The sequence below is a fragment of the Vipera berus genome (assembly GCF_964194415.1).
Source record: "Vipera berus genome assembly, chromosome: W".
Taxonomy (NCBI): Eukaryota; Metazoa; Chordata; class Lepidosauria; order Squamata; family Viperidae; genus Vipera; species Vipera berus.
In genome coordinates, this window is record NC_138210.1 from 60,293,442 (window position 1) to 60,321,415 (window position 27,974).

Consider the following 27,974-nt stretch of genomic DNA (forward strand, 5'->3'; position numbering starts at 1 on the left):
AAATAAATATAGATAATAGAAAAGAGTAAGGAAAAATGTAAACAGTGGCACTAAAATTGCACAAGATGAAGAAGCGCAACCTGTAACATTTCAAACTGTGCAATCAGTACCACTAAAAAAAGTACAAAATCAGCGAGTCCAAAACAAATTTTGGAAACGGTTGCTCCACCTGAACCTCATTGAAGAATCAAAGCTGCCAAGGCAGCCCCTGTTCCACTGCCCTTTGCTACTTCATTTTTCCTTTCCACAGCTTCACCAGCATCATTGGAATTGGAGTTGGAGCTGGAGCCTATATCTTGGCACGCTACAGTGTAAGTAGAATGGGGCCTAGCATCTGTCAAGCAGGCAAACATGTTCTGCATGCCAAAGGGGCATGGTCAGGTCCTTAAGTCAGGGTGACTTGATCATCTCTGACAGTCATAAGCAAATCAGGCCTCTGAATGGCTGGTTTCTGGGTTCCTGTCCATAACAGTACTATGGGGGAAAACAATCCACAGTGAGGTTTTAGTTGTTTGAACTGTGTGGTATTCTGACAGGTCAGCTAGAGCAGGGCTTTTCAACCTTTTCACCCACTGTACCACCTTTAGGATATGGCAACATCTGAGTACCACCAGTTGCCTAGCAAGGTGTCAAAAACTTGATGACCAAAAAAAAAAAGGAAAAAAGTGATGAAGTACAGGTAGTCCTCGACTTACAACAGTTCATTTAGTGACTGTTTGAAGTTACAATGGCACTGAAAAAAGTGCCCCCCAAGCCACAGCCGAGCAAGACACCTGCCTGCCCGCCCGGCGGTGCTCTTCCTCTTGTCCGAGGTTTTCATTGTTGTGAGCATTTCTGTTGAGGATTGGCAGCAGGGGTGGGGTGGGGTGGGGGGGTGTTTGGTTTTTATTCCCCCGGTCTGCTGGGTGGTTACAGCAGGTTTTGGTCACTTCACATGACCCTCGGACACTGTGACCATCATAAATATGAATCAGTTGCCAAGCATCTGAATGTAAATCACAAGAACCTGGAGATGCTGCAACATTCCATCTGATCGGTGCTTCCTCTGGGCTCAGAAGCGCCAGGATCAGCACCGAGCTCCAGCTGGAGCCTGGCACTGATCCTGGCGCTTCTGCTGAGCCCTGACAGCCCTGCAGCTCAGGCTTCTGCGGTGCTGCCACCGGTTCGGCTCATTCCCCTCCCCTGCTACCACTTCTCTAGGATGGTCGCGTACCACCTGCCAGGTGCCAATGTACCATAGGTGGTACCTGTACCACTGGTTGAAAAGCCCTGAGCTAGAGAGGTATTGCCTTGTCTTACAGTGGTTAGTAGAACAATTCCAGGAGAATCCTCAAGACACATAAAAACAGCAAAGATAGCAACTTGAGTCTTATTTCTCCTGTGGGTGTCCCTGAAAATGGGTTGCAAAGCCAGAAACCAAGGCTTGAATTCAGTGGCTAAATTTTCCATCTTGTCAAAATGTGGTTATATAAAACTATATCATGTTTTATAGGTAAGCTTGATGTGTAAAGCCCAGCTTCTCAAACCTATTCAACAAACCATAGTTTAATGATGTATGTAAACCCAGTTTTTGGTCTGAATCAGATTAAGTACTTATTCTCCTCAGCCATAAAAAACATATTATATCTCTCCAATTATCTTTCATGTTCTCCTTGAGCTGGCATGCATAATTCCCCACCTGGGAATTTAAGCTAGAGTACATATTGAGTTTCATGATTAAGTGGGATATATGTGAAACTAGGTTGCCTCAGGCCTGATTTGATTCACTTAACATTGGCTCCCCTATATTAAATGTTGTTGCAAATAAAACAGTGTCATTTTAGTGTTTAAGAGATTTTGATAATTGGTGTGCATAGTGGGGAAGAGTTGGAAAAACTGATCTAGTTGTAGAATTTTCCCTGTCAAAACCAAAAAGCAGAAAAAGTAGTGGTGTATCAAGGGTACAGCAAATGCTTCACCTTCTGCCTATCCCAAGTCTCAAGTTGCTTCTGGTAACTGATAATAACATATCTTCTGCTGAACATCTGTATCATTTCAAGACTTAAGGAGGTTTGATTATCCTTGGTTAGCTTATTTTCCTTTCTCCATCTCCTTTAATACTTTTTTTTAATTCGCTTAGTTGTTTTCTGTGATGGCTCCAATCATAGTAACCAAAGCCCCCTGTTCTAAACTGGCAGCCACGCTGCATCCTGTGTGGTTGCATTCTACCATATGTAATGTACTGTAATTACTGTACACTTTCTGTGAAATAAGCCAACAGTGCTTCCTTTTGTCCATGCTGAATCTTCAATTGATCTGTATCAGTAGGGAATCCCACATGGTCCCATGGCTATGAAAAAGTATTTCCATTTTCCTCTATTGTTTTTAGTATAATTTTTTTAGTGGGGTTGGGGGTGTTGCGATGTCTCAGTGATTTAAGACATTGGACTTGTCAACTGGAAAGCCAGCTTCCCAGGTTTGAGATCCAACAAGGTAAGCTCCTATCCTCACCCCAGCTCCTGCCCACCTAGCAGTTCAAAAGCATGCAAAAGCTAGTAGATAAGTAGGCATCTCTTTGGTGGGGAGGAAACATTGCTCCATGACATCATGCTGGCCATGTGACCACACTGGCTCAATGACCTTGAAACAGAGATGAGTGCCAAACTATAGTAGGGTATGTCATTTAATGGGGTGAAAATTAATTTTTGTATTTTTTTTTGTTGGGTTTCTAAAAATATTTATTTTTACACCAAGAATTCATATTTGCTGTTATTTTTGCAATTGGACAACATTTAGCTTGGTAAATCCATGTCTGATCATATACCTCACAAACGTCTCTTGTAATCTAAATACTGTTAACATTTAACTCTCCACCCTGGTCGGCTCCTACAATAACCCAGTGTATTTTACACCACTGGTCATTCTAGTACCTTTTTTCCATATTATAATACCTTTTTTCCATATTATAATATCCTTTCTCTGATCAGTAGATAAATCTCATGACAATAATCCAAATTTAGCAATACTGTGTTAGTTCTTTTCCCAACATGTTGTTCACCTGGGCTATTAAATGTAACCTTAATGTTTTCAATAAATGTGGCTAGCAGATGGTGTCAGGCCATTTGATGAGCTTATGGTTCAACATAGAAAGTGGATTAATTCAATAATGAGATTAAGCATGTTATGTGAACACAGCCAATATACATTGAAGTTTGGACATAGATATGAACCATGCAAACTGAATGGTACATCTCTTTCTATAGTTTATGTCTACTGTATATTTTGGCCAGGTCTGAAAATATATATGAGGAATGTGATAAATTACCCTAAAATATGCTTGAGCTGTGCTATTGCAGTCAAAGTATCATCATGGTTATGGTTATTTCTAATTGTTCTTATTTTCCCACAGCTCTCCCATGCAGACACTGTAGAGGGATTGGTTCTGATCAACATTGACCCCAATGCCAAGGGCTGGATGGATTGGGCTGCTCATAAGGTAAGACTGAGGAAGATGCTCATAGCTGTCTGCCAACAAACTGTATGCAGGACTTTGTTATAGCAAGTAATTAAAATGACCATCAGTCTTTGGTTTAAAGCAGTGAAGGGCAACCTGCTACTTCCAAAGTCTTTGCACTTTCTTGCTATTTTTCGTTTATTATCTAAAAGATATTTTGTCCAGGATCTGAAACACCTATATGTGTGTCTGTCATACTTTTGCTAAAATTGTGGTATCAGTACAACCATCAGTATAATATCTTGCCCATATAGCTTCAAGAGAAGATCAGCAATTGCTCGTGTGCACATGTCAGTTCACTGCTGGGATTTAGAGACTAAAAATAGTTTATTGTTTTCTCATAGGAATATATTGATATATTGATAGGTGGGGTTAGCATGTTTTATCAACTAATACAGGGGTGTCAAACTCAATTTCATTGAGGGCCGCATCAGCATTGCGGTTCTCCTCAAGGGGCCGGGTGGGTATGACCAGGGTGGGCGTGGCCTACTGGGTGGGCGTGGCTAGAGTGCATGTGGCCTACTGGGTGGGCGTGGCCAGCTCTACATCATTTGCAACAAGGGTGCCTATGGGGGCCTGGGCAGGAGTGGGACAGATCTGAGGGTCTCTGGCAGAAGGAGGGTCTCTGGGCCAGGGCCAAGGCAGTGGGGGCTGTTCCCTCACTGTTTCCAGGATGGCTTCACGGGCCACATGAAACCACTTCGCGGGCCGGATCTGGCCCCCGGGCCTTGTGTTTGACATGTCTGAACTAATATGACGGCTTCTTAGGTTAAACCATTTAAATGCTCATCTCTGACTCTGCACAACTGTTTCTTGATGAGTGGACAGTGAATGGAGAAGTTCCCAGTTATTCCCTCCAACCATTATTAGTTGATTTAAATACACACAAACAAAATTGACACATTTCTTATACATACTTCATTATTTCTTAAATCTAAACCTCTAATCCATTTCCCTTCATAAAAACAAATCTCTTAACATCTAGGCAATACATTATTCTGATCTTGTTTCCCAACTTTTTGAGAGATGGAGCAAAATAAATAAATTAGAAAGTGCAGAAGTGGAAAAAAGTATCTAAAGGACAATTTCTATATTGCAGGGAGTTCAAAAATAATTCAAAGGTACAACAAAATAGAGTTTGCATATATTCAAAAGCTCCTTTTTCTATACTGGCAGGATCAACCCCTGCGTCATTCTTGAAGCAAGATGGGTGGCATATACAGTGGGGCAAAAAAGTATTTAGTCAGTCACCAATTGTGCAAGTTCTCCCACTTAAAAAGATGAGAGAGGCCTGTAATTTTCATCATAGGTATACCTCAACTATGAGAGACAAAATGGGGGGAAAGAATCCAGGAAATCACATTGTAGGATTTCTAATGAATTAATTCGTACATTCCTCGGTAAAATAGGTATTTGGTCACCTACAAACAAGCAAGATTTCTGGCTCTCACAGACCTGTAACTTCTTCGTTAAGAGGCTCCTCTGTCCTCCACTCATTACCTGTATGAATGGCACCTGGTTGAACTTGTTATCAGTATAAAAGACACCAGTCCACAACCTCAAACAGTCACACTCCAAACTCCACTATGGCCAAGATCAAAGAGCTGTCGAGGGACACCAGAAACAAAATTGTAGACCTGCACCATGTTGGGAAGACTGAATTTGCAATAGGCAAGCAGCTTGGTGTGAAGAAATCAACTGTGGGAGCAATTATTACAAAATGGAAGACATACAAGACCACTGATAATCTCCCTCGTTCTGGGGCTCCACGCAAGATCTCACCCCGTGGGGTCAAAATGATCACAAGAACGGTGAGCAAAAATCCCAGAACAACACGGGGGGACCTAGTGAATGACCTGCAGAGAGCTGGGAACAAAGTAACAAAGGCTACCATCAGTAACACACTACGCCACCAGGGACTCAAATCTGCAGTGCCAGACGTGTCCCCCTGCTTAAGCCAGTACATGTCCGGGCCCGTCTGAAGTTTGCTAGAGAGCATTTGAATGATCCAGAACAGGACTGGGAGAATGTCATATGGTCAGATGAAACCAAAGTAGAACTTTTTGGTAAAAACTCAACTCGTCGTGTTTGGAGGAGAAAGAATGCTGAGTTGCATCCAAAGAACACCATACCTACTGTGAAGCATGGGGGTGGAAACATCATGCTTTGGGGCTGTTTTTCTGCAAAGGGACCAGGACGACTGATCCGTGTAAAGGAAAGAATGAATGGGGCCATGTATCGTGAGATTTTGAGTGAAAACCTCCTTCCATCAGCAAGGGCATTGAAGATGAAACGTGGCTGGGTCTTTCAGCATTACAATGATCCCAAACACACCGCCCAGGCAACGAAGGAGTGGCTTCATAAGAAGCATTTCAAGGTCCTGGAGTGGCCTAGCCAGTCTCCAGATCTCAACCCCATAGAAAACCTTTGGAGGGAGTTGAAAGTCCGTGTTGCCCAGCGACAGCCCCCAAACATCACTGCTCTAGAGGAGATCTGCATGGAGGAATGGGCCAAAATACCAGCAACTGTGTGTGCAAACCTTGCGAAGACTTACAGAAAACGTTTGACCTCTTGTCATTGCCAACAAAGGGTATATAACAAAGTATTGAGATGAACTTTTGTTATTGACCAAATATTTATTTTCCACCATAATTTGCAAATAAATTCATTAGAAATCCTACAATGTGATTTCCTGGATTCTTTCCCCCCATTTTGTCTCTCATAGTTGAGGTATACCTATGATGAAAATTACAGGCCTCTCTCATCTTTTTAAGTGGGAGAACTTGCACAATTGGTGGCTGACTAAATACTTTTTTGCCACACTGTAAATTAAACAACTTCTAGGCTTGAGCATAAGGCATAAGTCAGTGACTTTAATTTCAAAGACCTTCAACTTTTCCTCTTGTACATATAGTCCTTGACATACAACAGTTCATTTAGTGACCATTCAAAGTTACAACAGCACTGAAAAGAGTGACGACCACTTTTCACACTTACGACCATTGCAGCATCCCCATGATGTGATTTACATTCAGATGCTTGACAGCTGACTCACATTTATGACGGTTGCAGTGTCCTGGAATCATGTGATCCCCTTTTGCGACCTTCTGAAGAAGCAAAGTCAATGGGGAAACCACATTCACTTAACAACCATGTTAGTAATTTAACAATTGCAGTGCTTCAAATAACAAATGTGGCAAGAAAAGTCATAAAATGGGGCAAAACTCACTTAACAAATTTCTCACTCAGCAGCATAAATTTTGGGCTCAATTGTGGTCATAAGTTGAGGACTACCAGTTTTGCCCTTTCAGAATAATTCTCTGTTTGTCCTCTAATCATATTCTGTTTTTTTCTTAAGCTTACCGGCCTCACCTCCTCCATTTCTGAGATGATCATAGCACATCTCTTCAGCCAGGTAAGCATGAATAGTAGGAGAATAAAGAAATGATGGATGGTACATAAAGAAGCAGAGTAGGATCATTAGTCTCGCTTCACTTCCAGCTCCCTGGTAATACTAAGACAGGCTTTTTAAAAAATGTGTGTATTGAACTTTATTACTTCAAAATTAAATACATGAGAGACTGCAGATTACTTTCTAATGCAGCTATGTTGGCTGGCAATTTGAATGGTTCTTGGAGAACAGTTGATATTGCAGTGAAAATAAAGTATAAATAGGAAACAAGAAAATAATTCCTCTTTTTTGAAAGCAGGCTAGAACTATTTACTTTAGAACAGTGTTTTTCAGTTTTGGCAAGATGAGTGGACTTCAACTCCATGCTGACAGGGGAATTCTGGGAGTTGAAATCCATAAATCTTAAAGTTGCCAAGATTGAGAAACACTGCTTTAGAAGTTTTTTTCCCCCTTTTCTATTATCCTCAATCCTCATTCTATATGTAATATTTATTTTCCGGGGGAAATGGCACTGATATGGAGCTATATGACTGATCATAATTACAGTTGGATTGAAAGAAAATGGTAGAAGAAATCTGGATCTATTCCAGTGCCTTTAACATCAGTTAAAGGTGCAGAAGTCAACAGTCATAAGTTTTCTTAGCATGGAGGGCAGAAAATCCTTTGCCAAAGGAGACTGATCTTAAGCCACAAGCAACAGAGGCTGGTTCAAAAGTTGGCATCTTAGAGGTTAGATAAATTTAATGGAGTAGCGGTGAGATTAAGTTACAGGAGTAACACTCCTCTTCTTCCACAGGAGGAACTTTCCAAGAACACTGAGTTGGTGCAACAACAGCGGGATATCCTGAGTCATGCTACAAATTTACCCAACATTCAACTCTACTGGAGCAGTTATAACAGGTTGTGGGGACAGGGAGGACTGGGCATGGCTGAGTCCAGGTTAAGCTCTCAGAATAGCTGCCAGAATAGTCCTACAGGTAGAAAACAAGCTAAGACACAATGGAAAGAAGGATGTCCAAACAAAAGACCCAACTAAACATAAAATTTTCAAACATTTTCCTCTTGATTGCCAGCCTATGGGGTTAGACCTAGATCAGTGTTTGAGAACAATGTACTTTTCACAAAGATACTTCAGCAATTACACAATCTAAAGTAGCCAGTCACAGACACATAGATTTTTTTACCTAGGCCTGAGAAAGCCTCCTGCTTCAAATGAAGCTGAGGCTTAGGGGTTTTTTAAAGACTTACAAGGTTCTGTAATTATTTCATTAATTGACTTTTCCAGGTCTCTTCAAAATTTCCATCTTAGGAATTGCCATTCTAATAGGCAATTTTCATACGACTCAGTCATAAATTTAGCCTCTGCTCTCTTTAGAATCTTGGAAAAACTGGGCCCTGGAGATTTGAGCAATCTATTGAAATGCCATAATGTAAATTGGTGAATTAATTATTAAGCTTGAAAGGCAGATGACTTAAGTATTTATATTTGATTTTTATCTTATGGAAGTCATCCCGTATAATATTATAAAAACAATTGTAAACTAGTATTTATTATTAATAATAATAATGCAGAATAGTTCACAGTTTTCCAAACTTGGCGTTTTTATGATGTATGAACTCCAACTCCCAGAAGCACCAGAATGCTGGCAAATGAAAGTTGAAGTCTTTACATCGTGAAGTTGCCAAGTTTGAAAAACACTGTAATACATAAATACATAAATCACTGGACATTACATTTTTGATATGCACTAGGATTCTGAAGATGCTTTTCTAGAGCTACCAGACTTGTCTGGAAAACTCCAGACAAACACTAAATGGCAGCAAAGATATTCAGAAGGCATATTCTGTGCTACCATCTAGCTGTTACCATGATAGTTGTAATCAAAATCTGATAGGCCTGTTTTCTCCACATGTCTGTGACACTAAAAAACTTTCATTCTGAAGGCTGGAGGTTTTATTTATCAAATTAGGTTATCTTGCGGTTGCAGTTATATAGAGAACATCAACAAAAATATTAGAAATAATCCGGGAATGCATATAGAAAGACAGGTCTTGAGATGTTTAGGTGTGCTCATAGCAAGTGACTTCAAAATGAACAGTGTGGCCAGACAGTTGTGAAGGCAAACAAAATTCTGGGATGCATTGCTAGCTAGTGGGATCACCAGCAGGAAAAAGAAGGTTCTAGTCCTGCTATATAGGGCTGTAGTCAGACCCCATTTGGAATAATATGTCCAATTCTAGAGACCTCACTTAAAAAATATATTGATAAGATAAGCAAGTCCAGAGATGAGCAACAAAAATGGTGCAAGGTCTGAAGGACAAAACATATCAAGAGATATTAGAGCAGGGGTGTCAAACTTGTAATGTCACGTGACGTGTCGCAACGTATCACAACTTTTTTTCCATTGGCAATGAGTTGGGCACGGTTTTGACATGACACATCCAGCCCATGGGCCAGCAGTTTGATACCCCTGGATTAGAGGAACTGAATATTTACAGTCTGGAGGACAGAAGGAAAAGGGGTGACATGATTGAAGCCTTTAAATATACTAAGGGTATCAATAAGGTTCTAGAAGGCAGTATTTTCAATATTAAGCAAAAATCAAGAATACAGGGGCATAACCTCAAACTGAAGGGACGCGGTGGCTCAGTGGGTTAGGATGCTGAGCTTGTCGATCAGATGGTCGGCAGTTTGGCAGGTCGAATCCCGAGTACCGCGTAACAGAGTGAACGCCTGTTACTCGTCCCAGCTTTTGCCAACCTAGCAGTTCAAAAGCACGTAAAAATGCAAGTAGAAAAATAGGGACCACTCGGTGGGAAGGTAACAGTGTTCCGTGCGCCTTTGGCGTCTAGTCATGCCGGCCACATGACCACGGAGACGTCCTCAGACAAGCGCTGGCTCTTCGGGTTTGAAATGGAGCTGAGCACCAGCCCCTAGAGTTGGAAACGACTAGCATGCATGTGCGGGGGACCTTTACTTTACCTTTTTAACCTCAAACTGACAGGGAAGTTCAAAAGTAATGTTAAAAGTATTACTTCACAGAAAGTAGTGGAAGCTTGGATTCAACTTCCAGCGGAGATAGTGGGTCAGTCATCAATAACTGAGTTTAAAAATGCTTGCGATAAACACATGTCCATCATCTGACAAAAATTAAAAACTATAAAAATAATAATTAAAAAAATAATAAATTATTTAAAAAGAAAACAAACAACCTCAAAACGCAAACTTGATGGACCACTATGTCTTTTTCTGCCATCAGTTTTATATGTTCCCATATTTGTGGAGAAAATGGAAGAGAGGGACCGAGTGATTGGCATGAAAAGAGCTACCCTAAGGTTCCAAAGGTGCTTTTTCAAGAGGCAACTGGACTTTCTTGTTTTCCTTTGAAGACATTTTGCTTGTCATCCAAGAAGCTTCTTCAGCTCTGACTGGATGGTGGGGAATGGAAGGATTTATATTCCTTGCATTTGCATTCTTTTAGACCAGGGGTGTCAAACTGCCAGCCCATGGGCTGGTTGCATCGTACAGAGGCTGCACCCACCCCAGCTCCGGCAATGCAAAAAGGGTCGCGATACGTCATGACATGTTCATGTGACGCGGCGAATTTGACACCCGTGTTTTAGAGAGTCTCTCAATAGAGGGGGCAGGATACAACATCATCTATCTCCAGTGTACAAAACAGTCCTTTCAGCAATTCCAAGAAGGCGTCACACCCATTTGCATTACTCAGGTGACCTTGAGGACAGAGATAAACCTCCAAGTGGCCTCAACAACTCTAAAAGAATGCAAATGACCAGCTCTCTGCAAAGAATATAAATCCTTCCATTCCCCACCATCCAGTCAGAGCTGAAGAAGCTTCTTGGATGAGAAGCAAAATGTTTTCAAAGAAAAACAAGAAAGTCCAGTTGCCTCTTGAAAAAGCACCTTTCGGACAACCATGACCTGGTTGACTGAGAAGCCCCACAGATATTTAGCTACCTTAAGGACCCTGAAGCAGTGATTTACAATTCCCTTCCTTTTTCTTTACAGCCGCAGAGATTTAAGCTTGGAGCGTGGAGGGGATATCACATTCAAGTGAGTATCAACCAATCTTTAACCTTTCTGCATTTTCTTAAGCTCATTTATTTCTTCTATGCATATATCTTCCAAAGCTGCCACTAACATTTCTGACAGAGCTCACATGTAATTAACTTTGAATTCTTAACGCTAAATTATTAAAAGGGAAAACTTAGCAAAGGCGTGAAATTGTACATATTTAACAGTTTGACAGTGGGTTAGGATGCTGAGCTTGTCGATCAGAAGGTCGGCAGTTTGGCGGGTCAAATCCCGAGTGCCGCGTAGCAGAGTGAACTTCTCTATTTTTTTCTTATCTTCTTTGCTCCTCATTCTGAAGCCTCAGAGACTTGCTTGCATAATTAATTAATCCAAAATAAAAGGTGTTACCGTGTGAATAATTTTTAGAAGTGGCAAGAGGGAGACAGAAGTCACATTGCTAGCTCAAAGAGTGTGTTGAGGGACTAAAAAAAGACATGTCGTATGTTAGATCTAAATATAAGAACTGTGGTGACTTCTTTTTCCTTTCCACGGGTCCCTGCTTCAAGGCTGGACTGAAAAATTACCATTCTTTGTCTGCCACTGATGTTGCTGCTGTTAAAGTCCAAATATTCAGTTCCCCTGTGCTATTCCTACCTGCCACCTACTAGGTTTCTGGATGATAAAATGTCTGTATAGACAAAGAAATCCCCAAGGAGTGCTAAAGGAAAGAGCTATTTCATTTCTGTTTGTACAGCGCCCAAATCCAGAATTTATATAAACTCAGCAAGACATCTGTTCAGGTGTTCATGCCAGCAACTTTGGTAGAATGCAAAAGAGTCCTTTGATCCATGTGGGACTCAATTCTTCTGCCAAATTCAGGAGGGAGTTGGGCCTCCTGTTTCTATATTTTTGCTCTAAGGGAAAATTAATTTTGCCGCTCCTGTATTATTATAGGTAAGTCCTACACAGAAGAGGCCAGAAGTGGAGTAAGGAGAAACAGCAAAATACAGTAATTTTTTTCTCTCTGTCAAAGCAACCACAGAAATTCAGCAGAAAAACCACTTCACTATACTTAAACAAGCCTGGCTCGTTTGTCTTTGACTGTGTGATTTAAAAGAAGGGGGATTTCTAAACAGCCCCTCGCTTGTTCATGTTGGAACTTGGACCCACAGAATGTCTGCTTCAACTTTCAGAGGCAGTCTTTGGCAAAGAAAGAGCATCTGACTAACATGATTGATGTGCCTGCCAAAAATTCTACAGCAATTCATGGGTGCATCCTTTGGGGCCACACAAATTGGTTTAAAACGTGCAATCTGTGGATTGCCTACTCCCTAAATTAAGAGAGGTTTGGGGGCTTTTCTTTGAGGGTCTTCCAACTGCAAGAGAAGAACCAATCCTGAGAATATCTTGCTACAACACTGTCCCCATGTCCTGTTTGAGATTCTTCCAGCATCTGTTTTTTCAGCTATGCTAAACTAGCTGGGCTCACACTACAAATAAGCCCAAACCTACTTTCCTTATTTATGACTTAGTGTGGTTCATGAACCCAGATTTGGGGGTTTTAAACCATGGTTAAGCAAATCAAATTATTGCCTGAACATGGCCAGTCGATGGGAGGGGAGTCAAAGGCACCCTTCGACAGAAATAGATGGGGAAATACAAATACGTAGCGCCAGTGCTTTTTTTGTAAAAGAAAAAGGTGCCGGAACTCACACATGTCATACAACCTGCCTTGCCTACCCTACAAGGTTCCATTCAAAAAAGGTGCCGGAACTCCGTTCTGAGCGTTCTATGAGAAAAAAAGCACTGCGTAGCGCACAAGGCATGCTCTTTTTCATCTCTTGTTTATCTCACGTTATCTCATTTTATATTAACCGCCAATGTTCCCCATGACTCTCCATTCTGGCACAAGAGAAATGTTCGTCACTAGAAAGAGAGATAAGGAGAAGTAAACAATGGGAGGGAGAGAATAGATCAGCCTACTCTGTGTGTGTGTGTGTGTGTGTGTGTGTGTGTGTGTGTGTGTGTGTGTAGGCAAAGGAAAACAACTAGTCTTCAGCACCTACTTTAATTCTTGCACAGCAGCAGCCCCATTGGTCTGAACCATAACTCCAGCAAGTCACCTTTAGCCCCTTACCGTCCATAGATTCTGGGTGTGCTGACACAGCAGGCTTAACTAGGTTACTAAAAGGGGAACTGCAAGATACATTGGCTTTGCCTTCAAATCTTAGTTTTGTGTGGTCTGACACGATGTACTAACCTGGCTCTTTTCATTGGTTTTTGAATCAAGGTATTCTATGTTCTAAAAATGGTTAACTCGGTAACTAAGCTCAGTTTTTGTAGGAATGCTGTTTTACTCTTCGGTCCCTCCCTTCATATTTTTTTTAATATTAGCCCAACCTACCTGGTATTAATCTACCAAATCTCTTGCCCTATAATTCCCACACGCTTAGAAACAAAAAAGTTAGTTTGTTCTTGGGGGTTTTTTTGTGTATGTGTGTTGACATTTTCATTGCTATCTCCTCTGTGATTAAACTGTTTATGCTCTTTTACATTAACTTGAAGTCAGTTCCTAAATTTGTAGGTCCAAAATGCATTACTGCAAGCAATTTACAGTAATTTGGCCTCCAGTTCTAACCTTCTACCATTTTTCTTTTCTCTTGCCCTCTTTCCAGATGTCCTATAATGCTGGTGGTGGGAGACCAGGCTCCGCATGAAGATGCTGTGGTAAGTGATGAGGACCTTTCTTTTTTAAAAAGCTTCACAACCTAGAAGCAAAGGTGTGTTATTTCTTACCTTGTATTTATTTTAGATTCATGCTATCTGCCTTTCTTCTCTTTCCAGGTGGAGTGCAATTCCAAACTGGATCCCACCCAGACCTCTTTCCTCAAGGTAAGCTATGCATTTCAGATGTACCCAAATACCAACTTGCAAAAAATATGTCCAGGATTATATTGAGCTAACCTGAAGGGTTCCCATCCCAGCAATTATGTAGCGTGGTAAAACTGGCGAAAAGGGGTGAAAGCTAGGTAGCCTATTTCAGTTACCATTTTGCCTATGGTGCTTCTAACCTTGATCATCATAGATTATTTTTCTTTCTCTATTTTTTTTTTTGGAAAGCAAAAAGTAGCAACTTTCCAACTAATTTTGAGCTACCAAAAGATGAGCATTCCCCATTAACTGTGGCATCCAATGGGAGCTGCAGACCAAGTCAACAGTCTTGTGTAAACACATACTATCACACATTTCCCCAACATGAATAGCTCCCAGACCTTTCAATCATCATCATCAGATCATCATGTTCTTTAAGCAAGTGTGCTTATTTAGGTTTCTCTTTCTTCTCTTGCAGATGGCTGATTCAGGAGGACAACCACAGCTGACACAGGTAAAATATACTAATAACCTGATACTCAAATTCAGAAATAGAATTAATTTTGCATTTCAAAATATTTTTAAAAGCAGTGCTTTTTTCTTAATATATCATTCCTCCTATATGAGTATTTCAAAACTTATGTTTTAATATGATTGCATTTGTCATATACTTACATATGATTGCAGACTTGTAGTATATTCAGTCAATCCTGTTTTCCATACACCATAGACTGTCTTTGTGCAAATCAACAAATCAAATTCTGTTGGAGGTCTGTACACAGAAAAATGAATTGTTATCAATGCAGAAACATTGAATTATAAACTAATCCAAAGGGCTAGTTCATACAATGCAGTATGCTGAAATATAGTTGACTAGTTCTTATCTTAGTTTGCAATTCACTAGAGCTTATAATATCTTTTCTGAGAGACAGGAAGAAATAGTAGGTAATTGCTAAGATGTTCTACACACACCAAATAAAATCTCATTAAACAAGGTGTTCATTTTTGGTTAGGGAAATAACGTTTCCTTCTCTGCTCTGTTCCAACCAATGTAGTCATGCAAACATGTCTGCAGAGGGAAAAGGGCCTTGTTGAAATGGAGAAGTAGACAAGGAACCTGTAGGCATTTCTGAACAAGTACTCCATGCCAGTTTGAAAACATCAGACATTCTCACATCAACAACATTGGAGTTCTGAGCTGATTGATTTCCAATGAAGTTCTGCAAAGTAGTTGAAACCACTATGATGCTAGTGGCTATATTTCTCCACTGAGGGCACACTTGCTCCCTTTCTTTTGGATCTGGAGTTTCAGATCTTTTATGAGAAAGGTGAGCTGGATAGTTTTGCAGTTATCTGTCAGAAGTCCAGTTTAAAAAAGCAGAAGAGAAATCCAGAAGAGTATTTTGACAGTTTCTTCTAATCTTCAGCCCTGGATTAGCCCTCTTCTAAAGCCCCAGGATCCTAGGTTTGTTTTTGTTTTTCTGTTCTTTTGTGAAAAGAGATAGAGATTTTTGTAGCTGTAGAACTTGCATGACGTTTCCCTTCTCATTCTTGGCATTTCAAATCAGCAAAGGTAAAGGAAAAATATCACAGACTACCTCCCAACATTTTTGAGAGTTTGGGGAACGGAGTGGAATTGTCGCAGTAGATCATCTCCCATAGTCTGAAGAAATCAGAATTTGTTTTAATGAATTTCATAAAAAGAGTTTTGAAGGGGTTCCATGTCAGATGTTTTTCTAATCTTTGGTGTCCTCTCCCCACAAATGTACTCCGTGAGCTGCAGTTTGGAAGCAAGTAATTGAACCTTTAGGGTTTTCTGTCCCTTTTCTGTCTCTTTCCATATATGCATTTTTTAAAAGTTTTTCTCTGCTCCTTTTCTATCTTTCAGCCTGGGAAACTGACAGAGGCATTCAAATATTTTGTGCAAGGAATGGGTTACAGTAAGTATTGGATCTGAGGACCTCTGTCCCATTGTGCACCCCCAAAGTTCATAAGTTATTGGGCTGCAAAACCTTGTGTTTCATCTAGCCAAGAGCAGAGGCATTCCTGACAAGGTTTTTTTGTACCCTAGACTGCATTCACAAAGCACACCAAGTCGTAGTTTATTTAGATGTAGTCTAATAAATAAACCAGAGTTGTATAAACTTGCATAACATGTGAGGTTACAAATAAAGGTTGCTGAGATTACAAACTAAACTAGGACAAAGAAGATATTGTGACTTGGGCTACTACATGAACCCACCATAATTCTGTTATTTGATTCCTGGGACTACCTATTTCTTCTCCAATTTGGCTGTTCTTTGCACTCAAAATAATGTTTCCAGATAATTGAGATTGCTTAGAAGTTCTCCTTTTCTTTGTCTCCTGCTCCCCCGATCCCCTCTTTCCTCCCCACTTGTACATCCACCTTCTTTCCATGGCTATTTAGAGCTCAGGTAGAGCAGCCTATCAGCTTAGCCCTTGAACAACAGCCACTGTGTAACATTCATTCCAAGTACAAGTTCTTGGATCAGTTTAGCCTAAGGATATCCTTTCCTGTTTCTCCTCAGTCGCTTATGTACTGGACAAGAAACTGAGTCAGGGGTCAGGTACCTTCTGTGGTATTTCTCCCTTATCTCCCATAATTCTCTCCTCCCAACATGTCTGCTCACCCTTCCTCTGGTTAATTCACTCCCCAACGCACAACCTCTCCCTTCCATTAGTGAACACTGAATTGTTTGCTGTGGTAGTAGGAAAGCAGAAGCAGACATTCTTTCATTTGGATTTCTGTTGTGTGCCCAAATGGGGATGGTCTTTGGTACACCATTATACAAGGATTGCCAGCAATCCTGCATTGTGGTGTGATTTCAAAATAAGACCACTCACTTGATTAACCTTTTTTATGCCGATGTACTAATTGTCTGCAAATGACCTGTTGCATTCCATACTTTTAAGGCTCTGTTAAATATTGGGGGAGGTAGGAGCTGATGGTATGCAACTCCATCGTTTGGGACCAAGCCAAGATGGGGATAAGTGCCAACTGTGAAGAAGAGAATGTACAGGCTGTCAGTAGAAAATATTTGAAATAACCTGCAAGGTGTACATGCTTTCTACCCTAGGAAGATTAGAAATTTTCTTCTTGATTTTTCTCTTGTACCAGACAGGCTTCTCTTGAGAGATGCTTCCTTTTCTAAGTTCTAAGCAACCCTTACTTGTTCTCTAGATCTTAGAGAGCACCAAATTTGCAAGGAATTGAGTTGGGCAATTTTAGATCATTCCCTGATTGTTGCTGGTGTCTTCTTTACTATGCTCACTCCTTCTCACACAAGTGCCACTCACTCCATCATTGGCTCAATTCAGAACAAGGTCTTGATAATTGCAGTTGGGATGAGGATAAGCCTTTTATAGTAGGCAAACATTTTATCTAACTTTGCTTCCCCCTCTTTTTTCCTCTCCACAGTGGCCTCGTCCTGCATGACGCGCCTCTCTCGCTCCCGCACCGCCTCTCTGTCCAGCGCCACCTCGGGGGACGGGAATCGTTCCCGATCTCGCACCCTGTCCCAGAGCAGTGAGGCAGGAGCCCCCCAGCCACCTGTCCCCACCATGGAGGTGTCCTGCTGAGCTCCGGGCCAGGGGATGAGACCACCTCCCTCCTCTGAACAGGACTCCTTCTGCTATCCCACAATGCACTCCGGCCACTGGGCCAGGTGACGATCTCCCCTAACGGTACTAAAAGTCCAAGGAGGCCCAGATGGGATGCAACTTTACTCTCTTTAAAACAAACATTAACTCCCCCAACCTTTAAATCCAGCACATCGTACCCACCTTCCTTACCAACCCTGCCTTCCTGTCTCCCGTAACTTAAAACTAGTGTTGTCAGCCTTTGGTATCTTTAGTGATCCTCAGTACCTAGAGAGGTATGGATGGAAGACTACATGTTTTCTTATCAGATAACTTATCAGATAATCAGCATCTTCTCTGATGTTTCCCTTTGCCCTCCAATTCTCTTGCACATTTAGCTTCCTTGATATAGGTGATCTGGATTATCATTGGGCTTTGTTTTGTTTTTCCCCCTGTATAATCATAACTAATCCTTGTTCCTCCCACTAAATTTTGAGCGATATATTCTTGGAGTAGCCAGATGGCAATCTCATTGCCTTGCTAGCTCTCTTTTGTCCCCTCCGGAGTGTACATAGGAGGAAAATACAAATAAAAAGCAGGACCTCACAAGTGAGATGCACCAGCCCCTGTAAGGACTTGCTACTGTCATGCTAACCTAGTGCTCCCAAATGGGAGTTGCTGTTCCTCCACCTAACTCATTTCTTCCTTTGTACTTGTCTGGCTTGGTCTCATCTCTCCTGATTCCATCCGTCTAAATGGTCCTTGAGGCTTAGACGTGTTTTTGTTTTCATTCACCTTTTAAAATAAAGCTAGACTCTTCATTCCCTTCCCCTCCTCTATGATCTCTCTTGGCTTTTATTTTATAGCTTACCCTCCTCCTGTGCATATATACTCTTCCCTGGTCAAAGGCTACGTTTCCTCTTTGTCCTCCTTCCCTCCCACTTTCATAGATGTAGCTGCTTTGTGGTGTGCATGCACAGTTCCTGCTAAGACAGCAACTGTTTTCTGCGACTGGGGCATTGGGAGGCTGGGCAAGACTGAAATGGGGGGCACTGGGAAGGGTGGGATTTTTCCTTTTGGGAAATGCTGGGGGCAGAGGGAAGCTTGAGACAGATTGCACTGTTGCAACTGTGCCAGGCAGAAACGACAATAGCCAATGCGTCTGTGGTTTCACATAAGGAGATGAAAGCAGGAGATTCCAACCGTCATTGGCTGTGATTTTTTTTTCTTTTTCTTTGCACCAAGCGCTGATTTAGTGGGTTCTGGCTGTTGGCTTTGAGCAGGGCTCTTGTAGTGCCATGGAGGAGGAACTCTGTAATCAGATTCTGACTGTATCAGTTCTTTGATTGTTACCAGCTGTATTAAAGACCTAAATGCTTAGATGATGTTCGCCATGTTGATCTCACAAAATAAGGAATGCATGATGTTTTAAGAGGTCAGACCTCTAACGTTGGACCAGCTGTTGAAGGCAGGGGTATCAGTATATAAGGTTTTGAGTGGTATACAATCCGAATAGGGCCATAAGGCCTCCAGCGGAACCAGAAAGGTATTGGTCCAACTAGAAGATATCTTACTTATTCCCTAACCTGAACAGGCACTGGGAGTTAATTGCTCAGTTGCCTATTAAAAGGGGCATTGTTTGAAAAGGACTCCAGCTGGAGTTTTAACTCCCACATGTAATGGGATCCTTGTATTTAAGAATGTGTGGGCTCTGCTTTATTTTTCCCAGAGCAGTCAATGGTGAATCCCTACTCTTAACAATAAAAATCTCTAGAGGAATCAGTTTTTGCTTCTTTTCTTATGATAGATAGATAATCCACGCATGCAGTTCACAGGCTATAACAGCTTCTGTTCAGCAGGGAAGATCACCAAAGACTGCTATAAAAATCAAAGAAACAAGGAGTCTGGCTGGGTGGATATCAAATCAGCATTCAGTATCAATAGAAGAGAATATAAGTAGTTTAGGGTTGAACGGTGGAGTCCTTGATGCTCTCTGAGTTGGTTCTTTGCTTGCAGAGTTTTGCTACCTGACTAGAATAACAAAACCAGGTTCAGACAGCACCAGACTCCACAGCATTCAGCATTTCAGGAATGGACAATTCAGATGCCTCCACGAAATTCACAATAAGCAAGATTGAGCCTCCTCAGTGAACTCTACACCAAAATGGAGCCATGGGAAGCAAGAAGGAGTCACTGTGGCAAGAGTTGAAAATATTTTTATAGATTAAGTGAGGAGGTAGCTTCTGCCCCTCTCCAAAAAATACCTCTCTGTCCTACAAGAATTGAGGATGCTTAGTTTACTGAAAGATGTCTAGCAGAAAAGAGAAGCAAATAATGGAGCTCCTTACGGATTAAAACTGGAGACACAGATTTAAGCTGTGGTTTTCTTATATGCTTAATCCATATTTGGTTGAGTTCATGAGACACATTAAGCTATAAATAAATGTTTACGAATCACAGTGATTACAGTCACCCATCACCCCAAGTCAAAACCAGACAAATCACGTAACATATGTGAATCTAATGGCCATGGAGATGTTAGGAAGAGTTGGCTAACCTTTTCTTGCAGGTAATATTTTATAGTTACAGGATACTCACATGCAGGTTTAATAATGTATGGAAAGTAGGTACATTACTGCTGATGAGCTGAGGCTGAAAGATGTTCTCAATTGGCAGCAAAGATGAGTGTTGAACTGCCCTAATCATGACACTCTAACAGATGCAGCTTCCCTAACTTTTTGCTACAGCAGTCTTGGCTCCAAGATTCTGCAATAAAAAAAAATTCCTTTGGTTGTGAGCCAAATCTAAAATTATTCGCTGCTTATTACGTACCATTTAGAATTTCCATTTCACAACCTGTCCTGAAAGATTTGCAAAACATGTTCCAAGTGGCTGTTCTCATGGAGAGGTCTGTATTTACTATCTGTATCAAAGCTACTTCCTTTCTTAGGTCACAATTAGCCACTGGCCCTGCTGACTCAGGAGGCCAACTATATGAAGCCACTAGATTGCCTGTCTCTGAATGATTATTCAAATGCATCAGTGGAGGTTACAGACTACTTGCCTTGTTCATGCTGTTTATTTTGTTTTATAGCCCCTAGGACATAATGCTCTGGGAGATAATATTTAATGCTTTCTGGTCATTTCTTTATTGTTCCCTCCACCTTCCTCCAGTTGTTACTAGCAATGAAATGGAAGAGAGTACAGTACAGAATCTACTTTCATTCTCTCACCCTAAAAGAAATTTAATAGCTTCAGGTGAAGCACATATGGTTTTAGGTCAAGAAAAAGATACAAGTAGTCCTTGACTCAATTGGAACTAGAATTTTCATTGCTAAGCAAAACAATTGTTAAATGAATCACACCCAATTTATGACTTTTCCCCATGGTTATTAAGTGAATCACTGCAGTTGTTAACTGAATCATTAAGTGATTCCAGCTTCCGTTGACTTTGCTTGTCGGAAACCAGCTGGAATGGTGCAAATGGCAGTTTTGACCCTGGGACACTGAAACCATCTAAATGCATGCCAGGTGCCTGAATTTTGATCACATGTCTATGTGGATGTTGTGACAGTCGTAAGGGCGAGGACTAGTTGTGAATCACTTTTTTCAGGGCCATTGTAACTTTGAACAGTCACTAAACAAATGATTGTAAGTTGAGGACTACCTGTATGATTAGAGGGATAAAGACCAGTTGCCCGATTTTCATATCAGTCTTGATAAATAACAGGCTGACGATAGAAATCCAAAAAACCCCCGAGAGAAACTGGAAATGTGAGGATCTGATCAGATTAGACCAAAGCAACACTCTGGACTATACCATTTCGACCTGCAAAGGAAAGTTCAGTTCAACACCCAAGCCATTTTTTACAGCAAAATACAAAATCCAGCTAAGTCATTGATTCCAGATTTTGAAGTTGACTGAATAAGCAGTTGCACACAACTGTGTCTGCTCACACCCCTGGGAAAAAACAGCTTAATTTTTAAGGGATGCAGCAAAGACAATGTTCCCCCAACACACACAAACACAACTGCTGTTGCAACACACGTACAAACCCACACACAAGCACGCCTATTGCTGCTATTCCCCTTCTCTCTTCCATCCCATGTTGAACCAGATGCAATGCTGTGTGCAAAACTGGGCCAGTCCTGGTTTTCATTTTTTAAAAGAAATGAAAGACAAAAGGACAACAAAACCCAACCTTCTCCCACATAAAAATAAAAAAGTTCCCTTCAAACGGCAAACAGGGACACAGAGAAATGGGTTAATTTATTACAGATGGTTTTTTAAGATGTTTTTTTTTTATTTATTGCACATGGTTTTATTACAGATTTACGGGGGGGGGGAAGGGTGTATGTGTGAAATGATGCCACTGTGCAAAATGCGTCAAATCATCTCTTGCTAACTTGTAGCACCATCTCCCGCTCGAAAAATCTCTCGCTCAAAGCAACCAGGGAAGAGGTGGTTTTTTTTCCAAGCCCGTAAAGGCAAAGGCTGTTTTCCACCCGAACTTTCTGTCCAGTAAAAGTTGACCTTTTCTCCAGCGCCAAAAGTGTAAATCTCTCTTCTTCCCCGCCCCCCCCCCGCCAGTTTCTGCCAGCAAATAGCCCCAAGATCAAAACAGCTCGCCCGTTGCCAAGTTCTCTCCCTCCTTTCCCGCCAAGGAGGACCAAAGCCTCTTATTGTCAATTCTCGGAGAACAAAAAGAATATCCATCTTGGCGGAACCCAGGAGTTCTCAGCCCGTTTCCGCAAAAGGGCCTTGGCCGGACTCCAGGCCACGTGACCGCAACCCGATGTTTTCACTCCAAACTGAATTTGGGTCTCGGCTTCAATTCCTCAAGAGGGCTGGGGAGGCTCTTTGTTTAGAAAGGCAGCGGCGTGGAGAGCGGAGATTTGGTATGCAAACAGCAGCACCTCGGGCAGAAACCTGGCAGCCTCGCTGGGAGGGGGAGCGGGGCTTGGGTGGTCAGGGAGCCCCCTCGGAGGCGAGCGCTCCCTAGGAAAACATCATTGCACCTCCGGTAGATGTGCCCCGATCCAAGCCAGTTCAACTCTGCGTTTTGCCTTCGATGGGTTTTTTTTTTGAGAGGTTTAAAAAGGGGAACTGCCACAAAGAAGAGAAGGTCATGTTGTTCACCAGAGCACCGGAGGTAAGGATGAGAAACAATGGTTGGAAGCTGATCAAAGAGAGAAGCAACCTGGAATTAAGGAGAAACTTCCTAACAGTGAGGACAGTCAACCAGTGGAACAGCTTACCCCCCCCCCCCAGAAATCATGGGCGCTCTATCGCTGGAAGTTTTTAAAAAGAGACTGGACAATCACCTGTCTGAGATGGTATATATGTCCTCCTGCTTGAGCAGGGGGCTGGACTAGAAGACCTCCCAGGTCCCTTCCAGCTCTATTCTATTCTATTCTGTTCTAAATTCAGGGAGGATAGTTAAGGACCATTATGGGACTACAGGTAGTCCTCGACTTAACAACAGTTTGTTCAGTGACCGTCCAAAGTTACAAGGGCATTGAAAGAAAGTGACAGTTTCACAGTTAGGACGTTACAGCATTCCCATGGTCATGTGATTTACATTTAGATGCTTGACAATTGGTTCACTTTGGGGATGGTTGCAGTGTCCTGGGGTCACGTAACCCTCTTTTGCAAACCTTCTGACCAGCAAAGTCATTGGGGAAGCCAGATTCACTTGACGATGGTGTTACCAATTTGACAACTGCAGTGATTCGCTTAATAAATGTGCAAGAAAAGTCGTAAAAAGGGGCAAAACTCACTTAACAAATTTCTCACTTAGCAACATAAATTCTGGGCTCAATTGTGGTTGTAAGTCGAGGACTACCTGTAGTTCTGGTGGCTGTTTTCTAATTCCTGATTCATGGGAGCCATGCCTTAAATACAGAATCACAAGGCAGAAGATGTATTAGTTTATTTTCCTGCCCATCCTTGTGGACTTCCTGGATGCTCCTGATTGACACAAAATGGTGGATTAAATGCCACCTTGGGTTAATCGAACAAAGTTATGCAGTTAATGTTTTATGACACTTTGTATTATGTCATAAACTGTTTTATGATTTATATGTCATAAAATGTTTTCTAAGTTTGCCAAATTCTAAATCTGTGTTCTGGATTTTTGATGCACTCTGTAAATTAGCCCATCTGAGGTACCTTGCTTGAAAAGATTCTGTCCTATGGGGTACCATTTCACCCAGTTAAAGGTTACAAGGTGTTCTGTACCAGCCTGCTACCGGCCCTGCAGAAAAGGCAGGGACAACCCCTTTACAAACGGCAAGAGGCTGGAATTAAGCCTGCCAAATTTATTAAGATAAAACAGCAAAACAAGACACCAACCATGAAACAGGAGCTATGAAACAGGAACTAATCAAGAGGTTGCCTTCAGCAAACCAGCCCTCCCACGCATTCCCCTTTTATACAGTTCAGGGCGTGGCTTCTCTCTGCCTCCTTCCGAGGTGCCCCATTGCCTTCCTCTGTTTACTCCTGATTGACTGCCTCCTGCGTCGGGCGTCCTTGAACAGGGCCAGCTGTGGGTCATCTTCATCCACGCTGTCAGGCTCACACAGCTGGGTCTCCGTCATGACCAGGTGGGAGGGGCCTGGCTGAGGGCTCTCATCAGCAAGATCTTCAACCCCCTCAGCAAGCTCTTCAACACCCCCCCTCCTCCTCTGAGTCGCCTGACCCAACTGCCGAACCCACAGGCTGACCCTGAATCACAACACAAGGATTAGAGTTTAGTAGTATATAGATTAAGTGTGTGGCCAAAGGACATCCAGTTGGGTGTGCACAGCCTGCTGTGCCATTCATTCAGATTTGGTGTTGTGTATCAGAAAGCTGTTGTCATAATCTGCAGTGTTTCTATTGATATCTCCATCCAAATCTATTCCTGTGTCTGGTCCCAGTTCTTTACATGTCACTGTCTGCAACTGAAACTGAGCATCAGCTTCTCCCCACATACCCTTGTGATGCTAAAACTTAGGTTTTGGGTTTTTTTTTAAAGAAAATTGGCAGAATTATTCACTAATTGGCTTAGTCCTTGTTAAGCAGGAGGCACACTTAGTGCTATGCCCTGACACATTAAACCATAGGACCGTGGTGGCAAACCTATGGCACGGGTGCCACAGGTGGCACGCAGAGCCCTCTCCTCTTAATTGCTCCCAATACAACCCAAATCTTTTTTATTCCAGGCTGGGGCAGTAAGGCTAAATTTCCGTTTGTTCTCTTAATTTACTCTCTCTTTACACAAAGCCTAGGAAGTAATCAAAAAGCCCACCACTTTCACCAAAAGCCCCCTACTCTCAAGGATAATCACATCTAAGACATGGCCTCAAACGTGACTGGATCAACAGCAGCTTTGGCACAGAAGATCTCTCTCCATTAGCAGCCTGTACCTCCAAAGCTGGTATCCATGGTGTCTTCTGTGGAACTATAACTGGAATCAATCCAAGCAGGCTGCCCGTTCCCCCTGCCGTAACTGAGGGAATCCTGTTTTAGTCATGGTCCTTCAAGTCAATATGAGCTCTGATAATAAGGAATCATACAATTAAAAATGATCCCAGAGAATTCTCCAGAACTGGAGCATTAGCTCTCGGGAAGGCTACAATGAGTCTCCAACCCATGTTAATAATAATAATAATAATAATAATAATAATAATAATAAGAAGAAGAAGAAGAAGAAGAAGAAGAAGAAGAAGAAGAAGAAGTTGGAAGGGACCTTGGAGGTCATCTAGTCCAACCCCCTACTCAGGCAGGAAACCTTATACCATTTCAGGCAAATGGCTGGCCAGTCTCTTCTTAAAAACCTCCAGTGTTGGAGCATTCACCACCTCTGGAGGCAGGTTGTTCCACTGGTTAATTGTTCTAACTGTCAGGAAGTTTCTCCTTAGTTCTAGGTTGCTTCTTCTCTCCTTGACTAGTTTCCATCCATTGCTTCTTGTCCTGCTTTCAGGTGCTTTGGAGAATAGCTCTTCTTTGTGGCAGCCCCTGAGATATTGGAACACTGCTATCATGTCACCCCTCACTCTTCTCTTCGTTAAACTACACATACCCAATTCCAGCAACCGTTCCCTATATGTTTTAGCCTCCAGTCCCCCAATCATCTTTGTTGCTCTTCTCTGTACCCTTTCTAGAGTCTCGACATCTTTTTTACAGCGTGGTGACCAAAACTGGATGCAGTATTCCAGGTGTGGCCTTACCAAAGCATTGTAAAGTGGTATTAGTACTTCACTTGATCTTGATTCTATCCCTCTGTTAATGCAGCCTAGCACTGTGTTGGCTTTTTTGGCAGCTGCAGCACACTGCTGGCTCATATTGAAGCGATTGTCTACTAGGACTCCGAGATCCCTCTCACAGTTACTACTATTGAGCAAGGTTGCTAGAGCTCATCCATTTTTTTTTACAGAGAAAAACAGGGAAAGCATGCAACGCATGGATTAAGGATCTTTCTGACCCCCCTTAAAAACAGTTCATCTGTAAATCACATAGTTGGGGGGGGGGACAAGTGGGCTGTAAGATGAAGGAGTCAGTGCCTAATTGCCTCTCCCTTGGCCAAGTCAGGTCTATTTTCACATTTAGGCTTCCTTTGCTATGGCTTTCTCACCACCCCAGATTTGGTCCAGTTGTTTGTTTCTTTTTTAAAGATTTTCTCTGCTGACAAAGCGTGTCCCAATTCCTTTACATAATTTCCTTCTAATGTTCCGCTGGTTTGCAAAGAATAAAAAGCAAGAATTGCCCTCTTTGACCATTCACTCAGCACCATCTGGTGGCCAGTTTCATATAGGACATTGAAAAAAGCACAATGGCATGAAACTTCCTCCGCTTCACCTTTCCATCCTCTTTAGGCATTATTTCCAGGTTTCTCTGGACAAAGAAGCATTTTGAAGCTTGGCCTTGACAATCTAGGAGATGGTTACACCATTCCAAAGGGGCTTGATTACAACTGAGCCCCAAATTTCCATTGCCAAGTAAGATAGTTGTTAAGAGAGTTTTGCCCCATTTTGCAATCTTTCTTGCCACAGTTGTTAAGTGAATCACTACAGTTGCTAAGTTAGTAACACAATTGTTCAGTGAATCTGACTTCTCTACTGACTTTGCTCGTCAGAAGGTTGCAAAAGGTTTGCAAAGGTGATCACATGACCCTGGGACACTGCAACTGTCATAAATATGTCAGTTGCCAGGTGTCTGAATTTTGATCACATAACTATGAGGATGCTTCAATCATTAAGTGTGAAAAGTGGTCAAAAATTACTTTTTTCAATGCCATTGTAAATTTGAATGGTCACTAAATGAATGATCATAAGTTGAGGACTACCTGTAAGGCTGTAAATCTAAGGATACTTTCTATGTAGATCTGTGGACAGTGATCCTCCTAAAGCTTATTTGTGGAATGTACTGTACTTTTGAAGAAATGTACACACAAGTCTGAGCAGGAACTGGAAAAATGAAGACAGGATCCCATCTAACGTCTACATTTTTTGTAATGAGAGACAGATCCTTGGCTAGTCTTCAGAATGGTGGCACCTGGTGTATTATGAGCACCAGAATTAAATGGAAAGGAACAAGAAGTTCTTAGGTGATGAGCTTGGGAAAAGTTTAGAAGTACCAACCAAGAAAACAAATAATTCATTTCTGAAAAATAGAGATCACAATTGCTTTATGTTTATTAAATGTGGAGGGAAGAGTGGATAGATGCTCACTACAGATTGAGTACAGATCATCAATCAAACATGTGATGAATTTCTTGAAATATATTCCAATGAACATGGCAAGAAAAAGAGCCCTGGTTGTACAATGGTTAGTTAGAATGCAGTATTGCAGGCTAACTCTGCCCACTGCCAAAAAGTTTGATCCTGATGGGGCTGACTCAGCCTTCCTTCCAAGGTCAGTAAAATAAGCACCCAGATTGTTGGGAATAATATGCTGACATTGTAAATCAATCAGACAGCACTGCAAAGCACTATGAACAGTATATAAGTCTATGTGCTACTGCTATTGTTAAAGCATTTTATTTCAGTAGAAAAGTGTTAAAAGTACTACAGTACTGAAATAATGTATTAAAAGTTTCCTAGCAGTCCAACTCTTATAAAGGCTATTGACTAGATAAAATACAAACTGTACCAGCTCTTCCTATGGAGTGGGGAGACAATTTAGGATCAACATATTGTTTCAAAAACTATGGAAGTTTGTGATGGGCCACTGCTGTCTGCCGGCCATTAAAGGAATTGTGCAGTATGGATGTTTATTGAGTAAGTGCCAGCTTGATGCTGGTTGTGCATTTCTTCTCTTTCCTTCCACCTTTCCCAGCATTACAGGTTTCTCCAGAGAACTAGGTGTTTGCCTGAGTGAGCCTGGTTATTTAGGTTTTGAGTGGGAACTCTGGATTTGTTTGGTAATCCATTTGTTTCCTTAAATATTAATGATATTCTCAGAAGTCTTCTCTGAAGTTTAAAAGTGTCAGGATCATGGGGAAATACCATTGCCCACACATTTCTGATCTTTCTAGATATAAATACTTCCTAGCAACTGAATACAGGAAATCCTGGGG

At 41.7% G+C, this 27,974-nt stretch overlaps 1 protein-coding gene across 3 annotated transcripts in view; it reads left to right on the top strand.

Annotated features, from left to right (window-relative positions):
• The window catches only part of LOC308676110 (protein NDRG2-like), a 48,195-nt gene extending 29,004 nt beyond the window's left edge, over positions 1–19,191 (top strand). For 2 of the 3 annotated variants that reach the window (XM_081341838.1, XM_081341840.1), the window contains exons 7-16: positions 251–311; positions 3,389–3,475; positions 6,852–6,908; positions 7,702–7,805; positions 10,936–10,980; positions 13,617–13,668; positions 13,786–13,833; positions 14,291–14,326; positions 15,701–15,752; positions 17,252–19,191. In XM_081341838.1, coding sequence (XP_081197964.1) covers positions 251–311; positions 3,389–3,475; positions 6,852–6,908; positions 7,702–7,805; positions 10,936–10,980; positions 13,617–13,668; positions 13,786–13,833; positions 14,291–14,326; positions 15,701–15,752; positions 17,252–17,412 — 703 coding nt within the window. In that variant the 3' untranslated portion in view covers positions 17,413–19,191. The remainder of the gene's footprint in view (positions 1–250; positions 312–3,388; positions 3,476–6,851; positions 6,909–7,701; positions 7,806–10,935; positions 10,981–13,616; positions 13,669–13,785; positions 13,834–14,290; positions 14,327–15,700; positions 15,753–17,251) is intronic. The other variant, XM_081341839.1, reaches the window with a different exon arrangement.
• The last annotated feature ends 8,783 nt before the right edge of the window (positions 19,192–27,974 follow it).